Raw genomic sequence first — 7,640 nt, 5'->3', positions numbered from 1 at the left:
AAATGGTGTGGGAACAGCTCGGTGCCACCCCTCCCGTTTGTAAAGCCTGTCTCACTGAGAGCAGTCAGTGCGTGGAGTCAGGATTCACTGATCATGCAACACCTTTAAGGCAGCATAAGCTTGAGTATCCCACAGCAGGCAGAGCACGCTGCCTGTGAACATGTTGAATGTTCCTCCTGTTAACAGGAACATGCCCTGTGATCACAGCATCTTACCAGGAGAAGACTGTCAGGTAATGACCTTGTGCTGCCACTTCCCAAGTCTGACAGAGAGAACTGCTGAACTGCCAAGCACAGAATCTTCGTTCCAGCCCTGTTTGCCTGTTTCTAGCACAGCAGCTGTGGCTCCTTCCGCTAGCTGTAAAAAAGGCACAGAACTACATCCTGCTTCATCACAATATCTACGTGTGAATTTTGATTTTTAATCATTAATAAGAAAGAAAAACTAATGAATTACTGCAGAACCCATCTTGCAGTCAGCTCCTAAAAGCGAGGATGGAGCAAGGTCCCTTGCTTCTCAACACCGTTCTCAACTTACTCCTCAATTACTGACTCTGTTACTTAAATTATTTGTCAGAGTAAAGCAAGCAATGGGATAAGTGAACTTCATTCTTACTGCTTATGTGTAAGCTCTCTTAACCAGGCTCCAGTTCCTTCCTCCACAGCTGTGGAAAGCTGCTGACCTGCAGGAACACTCACCTGGCACTTCAGCTGCCACAAAGGAACATGGAAAGAAACCCACATCAGCACTTGTCATAGCATTTGATCTTTATTACTTGGATCAAAGGTCAAATGATTACATTTGTCTGAAAGGTTATGACGAAGGCCAACAATGTAAGAAAAGACAGTTCAGTCCTGTTTGAAAGGACTGCATCTGAGCTAGCAAGGGCATTAACAGTCAGAAGGCAGTAAAATAAACACGGGTACAAATACACAAAGTCAGGACAAGGGTTTTCTCCTCCTCTGTCAGGAGGGGGATGTATTCTGCTTTGAGACAGTGACAGTAGTCTCCAGTTCCTACCAGTGCCTCTCCAAAAAGGTGGTTATGGCCCAGGGAGATCCACCATTCACTTCCAACCTACATTCATTGTCTACGCTTGCTCCTGCCAGCTAGAAAGGGTCAGATGCAGCCAGGGCTTTAACACCTTCCTAATGTACAACAGACAACGTCATTAATCTTTTTTTCCTCTTCAAGTATCAGCACAACAGTTTATTTACACTTGTACACAATTCTTTTTTACTGAACACCCAGTTTAGTAAAACATTCATCACAGTATATTCAAAAGCAGGCTATGAAAATACCTACCATACATAAAACATTTAGCCTCAAGGAATTTTACAGCACCTCGGAGTTGAGAGAAGTAAAAACAAAGACAGGGAAAGGGGAGACACCTCAAGCCGTGCTTGCCAGTGAAAAGAAGCGGGCCATGGGCTCAGCTCTCATTAGGGGAAACCTTTTCCTCCCACTGCATCTCTTCAACCAGGTCCCAGCTCAAGGAAGTACCCCCCCAGGCTGCAGGTAAAACCCACATTGCCGAGACAGCTCCTGGGCTCTGCCCTCTGTAACTACAGATAAACTCTGACTTTCTCAATTCAACAACTGTTTAACAGCTCCTGGCCACGGCTGGACAGTGAAGGTCTGGGGGAGTGCAAGGGCTGCGTGGAGCACAGCAGAACGCACCTCAGATCAGGAAGGGGAATGCTATACTTCTGCCTCATTAACTACACATCAATAAATTAACTTCTCCAAGCAGCACTGTGGTCTCTCTCCACACTCAATAACAGACACAGCTGAATTAATGAAGATCTGCAAAGGGATCGCACACTCAAAGCTTCAGACGGCAGCGCTCGAAGCAAGGGCTCCTGGTCATTCTGTACCCTACACCTTCCTCTTCTGCAACAGAGCCCAGCGATGCAGCATGGCTTACTTCCAGAGCTGAATACATTGCTGAATTGAGCTTATTAAAGTAAAATCACAACAGCAGCACGTTACTTTATAAACCCTGCACAAGCAAACGACCCTTTAGCCCTTGCCTGCAACACTACATTACCAGGGCCCGCTGTTTCACACAGAAACTGAGAATCAAGCAAAAGAAACAGCCAAACCCCAACAACATTCATGGCAAAAGCTCAGGTAATTGAAGAGAAGTCCTCACTAAAAACACAGTCCAACTACCAAAGAACGAATCTTGGTTCAGAACTAAGAGCCAGCACTGGTGCTGGCAGCTCCCTTGTCTGTAACACGCGTACAAAATACACCTTGACAGACACAGGAAATCCCATTTTTAGCACTGGAGCTTCACAAGGTATAAAAGAGCAGCAGAGAACTGGGATGGCAGAAGCAGCCTAAAAGCAACATTTAAAAGCCCAAGGGAGGTGTGCCACGTTAAAAGTACTGTCAGGATTTACCTGGTGCTTTTCTTGCATGAGCTGTTAGAATGGTTAAACTCCACCTAACTTTTTGTACTGTTTCCTGACGTACATAATAAACGTGGCTATAAAAGAGAAACACAGACTTTTATGTTGGATTTGATTCCAAAAATGGCCTAAAATAACATAAAAAATCACAGCACTGATACAAGCAGCAGCTTCTCCAGCCCCTGACCGCCTGAATCCTCTTCCCACCTCGGAAAAGCTGCTCATCCCCTCCTGTAACTGCAGCAGAAAGGATGCTGCTCTCTCCATCTACTGCCCAGGCTGCCAGCTGTTCTCACACTCACGTCCCTCCCTTACCACTGTCTTCCACTGCCCTCCAGAACACAGCTGGTCCCTGGAGAACGTTCACTTTTCGCTACACCAGAACCTTCCAGGCTGCAAATCCGGCTTTAATGCTTCTATTTCCCAAAGGGAAAGCCTCCCATTTCAGAAAACTTAAGCTGTGGTTGGCAAACTGAAGCTCAACTGAGCACACAAAGCTACCAGGGCTGCCCATTTAAAGCAGTTGTGCAACACGAAGCCTCCAATGCTCAAAATGTACAGTTTCACCTACGGTAAATACACCGGCCAACATCCCTGTGTAATTCCAGGCAATCATTCACAGTACAAATAAGAGGAACTCTTAGAAAAACACTTAAAAAAAAGAAAGTAGCATCTAATTAAAATCCGACAGCAAAACTGCCACAGGCACCAACCAGCGCGTAGTGTCCACGATGAGCAATAAAAACCCCACACTGAAACGGCACAAATCTACATACAAAAAAGTCTAAACCCAACTCTGCTTCCCATCACTCTTTTCACTGATACCTTTGGGCACTGGGAGTTATCCACAACTACAGGTTTGCTCCAAAGAAGCCGAATCACATCCCAAATGTCTTCAAGTGAAGGGGAGGCGCGTTGGTTCCAGCCCACTCAGCAAAACCTTCCCCATCCTCCTGGACCTGAGCTGCTATTCCCACTCTTTCACTGGAGGAAGGGTGGCCCCCCTGGGAACTGGAGCTATAGGTGGTTGGGCACTGTCCTCAAAGCTTCTTCTCTTGACCGATCCACACCAACATTCTGCAAATGAAAGACAAAAAGGCTTTAAAGCAAGGCCCACGTAGTCGGCTGTAGTTTCACTTTAACACAGCTATGGCACAAGGCAAAAGGGGAGCGAGTTTTAATGCTGATTTCCTCAAAATGTGGGCTAAACCACAAGGTCCCAGGCCGTGAGCACACAGAAGCCAGGAGCAGGTCTTGTACCACCACAGTCCAGGTCCCTCTGATGCCTGAAGGCAGCTGCTTTGCTGCCAGTGACAAAGCAGCTCCGAGACACGCATCCCGGGAGCAGCCTGGTGGGACAATCGGGCTCTGTGCACCATACACAGCTCACAGGGCTATGGGGGTTTAAGACTTTGTTTCTTTAACCCCTGTTTTGAACCACTCTTCCAGCCTTTATGCATTCAGCGTAAGAAAAACCAGAACCATGCCGCAGAAGCCACAAAGCACACAAGAACTGATAAAATGAGGAGGGAGGGAAGCCCATCCCTCCTTGTTTCAAGCACACGCCAGGAAATTCCTCCTGAACACCACCAGCTATAAAGCCGATTCTCATCCTGTCTGTATGCAGCTATGGCACTGGAATGACTCTGAGTAACTCCCTAAAGAGCTGGTAACATGAAGTTGAACTGCGTTTCAGGGTACCCAGGCACGTGGGCAGCTCTCACACTGACATCAGATTGTGTTTCTGTGGTTTAGAACCACATTTATTAGAGTTTGCTTTGAAAACAATTCTCTTCAGTGCGACCGGTGGAGAAGGAGAGCCCCACTAGCACACGGGGGGGGGGGGGGGGGGGGTCTCAGCATACACACTCGGGAGCATACACACAGCTCCATCAGCTCAAAAACCAAGTCATTCCCCTCCCCAAGCCCACCTCCTACGACAGGAGACAAACAAGCAGCACCAGATCTGACGTGGAGGCTGAAGCGTGCCAACATCCCTTCTGCCGGTAGCAATTCTCCTTCATTACTGCCAGCCCTTTCTTTTCTCATCAGCCTCCAGGCCCTTGGGTAAACCATGCTGGTTTCCAGCACCAACACACACACAAGGCTTCTGAGAACACGCACAGTGTCAGCCAAGTCCAGGAAATCTCTGCACCCACCAGCACACTGCCCGACCCCCTCCGACTTCCCTCTTGGAAGGGAGGAAAAGCAATGGTACAGGCAGCATCTCCTCTGCAGCAAAGGACACACAGAAAGCGGCACCATTTAGGAACATGAGGAGTCGGCGAAACAAGGCACATTCTGCAGGATACAAAGAAAAACCCAACAAAACACGGTGGCATTTGTTGCTTCTTTCTGTATTTTTCTTAGCAACTGATGCAAGGTGCCCAGAAATTCCTTGGGACTGTGGAGATGTCTCGGCTGCACTCTTAAGGTGAGCACCTGATGCTGATTCAAAGAAAATCAAATGGAGCATGAAATGGAGCATCGATATGCAGGAATCCAGGGGTGCTGGAAACCAGTCCACGAGCAGCGAGAACTAGACAGCTGTTAACATGAAGCTAAAGCAAACAAGGTGGTCAAGACAAGGCAGAAGATACAGCTTATTTAAGTTAATGAGATGTATCAGACAAAAGCAGCATCTTGGCAAACAGCACAGAACCAAGAGGGGATATCAGCAGGCAGTCAAGAAAGCTGAAAACAAGAAAGTGCTTCAATTTGAGTAGATGCGAAGGAGAAGAGGCTGGAGAAGCAAAGCACATTGGAATGTCACACTGAAGAAAGGAAACTCCGGGATAAACCCTAATAAAGACACCCATGGGCTTCTTACACAAAGAGAACACCTCACTGCAAGACCAGATGGGCTGAGGCTCAGAAAGGGACCAAAATCCTCCTTAGTGGTAAATGGATTTCTTCTCATGGGAATCACATTAAATGAGATGATGGCAGCCGGGATTGTTCCTGCTTCCAGAACAGCTGTGGGCACAGAGAGGGAAAAGCTGTGCCAGGAGAACAGTGCTGCTGCTGAGAAAGGTGACCGAGGTTTCAGCCTTACTGTGGGGACCAAAAGGTGCCCCTGCAGGTGCTCGGCACCATCCTACCAAGCACAGCAGGGCAAAACCACCCCCTGGGAATGCCACTGCCACACATCAGCAACACCATGTGGAGAGCCCGGGCAAGACAGGAGTGGGAATAAAGCCAACACACACCTTGGTCCAACACTACTTCTACCAAGGCACATGGACTGGGACCGGGCAGGGGCTTGCTGCTTCCAGTGCTCCCCAGGGCAGGAGCGCTCCCACCCTGCCTTGCACACGGGTCCACCTCACCCAGTCCTCCCTGGAAAGACTCCAGCCACGCAGATTAACTGAAACGCACTCTTGTGCCAGCCCTCCTCACTGTCCCCCTCCCTGCTTTGTACGCTTTCATCCCACAGGACCGAGACTCCCCCAGACACAACGCACCGTGGAATTCCCAACAGGGCAGAGCCTGCCCTTTCAGTGTTGGTCTGAGTAGCTACATGCAATCCACAGCACAACAGGGAGATGTTGCAGGAAGGCTCCTCTGGGGAGAAGGAGGAGGCTCTAGGGACAAGGACTAAGGCAGGCACAGAAATAAACAGCGCATTACCAACAACCCAGCGCTCAGCCAGCTTTCTCCCAGCAAGCCGTGCCACAAACTGCCACAGCCGCTTCCGACCCGGCATCAAGCCCTTCTTTTACTAAGGAAACAAGCCAGAGAGCACTATTAAGCAATCCTGCTGTACTCAGAGACCCCTTGGGGCACAAAACTGCCTTCAATACCCGCTTCACTGTGCTGCATACACCAGTACAACGAGCAGTATGCCCAGCAAAGAGAACACCCAGCCGCTGCCCAGCAAACTTGGAAGGATGGAGGCTCCTGGGCACTTCGGCTGCTTCCCCTCTTTCCACAACCTCTGCTGGCCACACAGCAGGTCCAGCCAAGTTCCTGCCCCTTCCACCTTCCCCCTCCTTTTCCTGCAGCAACCCAAGCCATCCTTTCACAAGCAGTAAAACCTTTTTTCCACAGCAGATGCCTGCCCACATTTTGGCTCCATCAATAACGCAGTTACGTTTAGTCCACATGTGCGCGGTATTCCCTTAGTTGTGGCCAACAGAGGTAGCAGCACCCTGAGCTGGATGGCGCAGGTTCTTAGTACCTGGCTGTGCCAGTATCCCTGTGACCTTTCTGGCACATCACCTCAATCACATCAGGTAAAGGCAGACTCGGCAGTTACCATGTGCAAGTGGGTACGGCAGGCACAGAGCTCCTCCTCTCTGGCACTTTTCATGGCAAAGCAAAGCACGTGCCAAGAGGCTGGGACAATTAAACATGGAAAAGTGCCACCACACTCCTGTGCCACGGTCAGAGATGACAGAGAAAGGAAAACAACCTGGGCTCCCCCCAGTCCCAACCCATCCTGGGGCACTGGTTTGACTCAATACCAAGCAGGAAGTTCTCTGGCCAGGAGGTTATTTGGTTCTATCGGGCATTCCCAACTGCTACAACCCTCCAAACCCTTCAGTGTCAGGTCTGTGACACTTCTTTTTCCCCCAAAATCCCCGGTTTGGAAGAAGATACCACCTGAGAAACCCAGCAGCTAAGAGCATTCCACAGCACAGCACTGCACTCCTGCTTACTGCCAACACTAAAAGACCCCCTCAGAAAACAGTTCCAGGGCTGGCGATTGCCTGCCCTTCCCAGAAAGGGAATGGCTTTCAATGGCACAGATGCCTCCCGACACCCCATGTCATCCACTGCAGCATCACGGGGAAAGGAGCCAAGGCACAGCACCACACCTCAGACAGGCTGCAGCCTCCTCCAGCCTATTTTGCTGTAAGGCAGTTAAGGCTGCAAACCCTGATGGTCTGAGATCCCACGCCCACTGCAGTCACAACCCAGCTACCAAACCACCAGGTTAACTCCACTTCCATGCTCTGGAACGCTCAACACTGCAGACCGCAGCCTAGGTAAGATCTGGTTACAAAGCACATGGAGCAGAGCTGTAAAAACTTGTCCGTGACCCACATCCACGCAAGAAGCAGGAAAAAAGGAACTTCAGAAGCAGGTTTGCCAGCAGGCAAACCCTAAGGCCCAGTTAATGCAGAGCAGCTGTTGAGAAAAGTCATGTATTAAAAGCATTTATATGCATTCCTGTATCATGAGTAATTGTTCTGGAGCTAAGTGAAAACTTGCTACCCT

At 49.4% G+C, this 7,640-nt stretch overlaps 1 protein-coding gene across 7 annotated transcripts in view; it reads right to left on the bottom strand.

Moving 5' to 3' along the window:
* Positions 1-3,205: 3,205 nt before the first annotated feature.
* LOC133271867 (6-phosphofructo-2-kinase/fructose-2,6-bisphosphatase 4) overlaps positions 3,206-7,640 on the bottom strand; it is a 49,139-nt gene continuing 44,704 nt past the window's right edge. For 6 of the 7 annotated variants that reach the window (XM_061458327.1, XM_061458326.1, XM_061458328.1 and 3 more), the window contains one exon: positions 3,206-3,494. In XM_061458327.1, coding sequence (XP_061314311.1) covers positions 3,435-3,494 — 60 coding nt within the window. In that variant the 3' untranslated portion in view covers positions 3,206-3,434. The remainder of the gene's footprint in view (positions 3,495-7,640) is intronic. The other variant, XM_061458322.1, reaches the window with a different exon arrangement.

This window comes from Pezoporus flaviventris, unplaced genomic scaffold, assembly GCF_033815535.1.
Source record: "Pezoporus flaviventris isolate CSIRO_AGI_PZ_B2104156 unplaced genomic scaffold, CSIRO_AGI_Pfla_v1 ptg000026l, whole genome shotgun sequence".
Taxonomy (NCBI): domain Eukaryota; kingdom Metazoa; phylum Chordata; class Aves; order Psittaciformes; family Psittacidae; genus Pezoporus; species Pezoporus flaviventris.
This window is presented reverse-complemented; position numbering and strand designations above follow the sequence as displayed.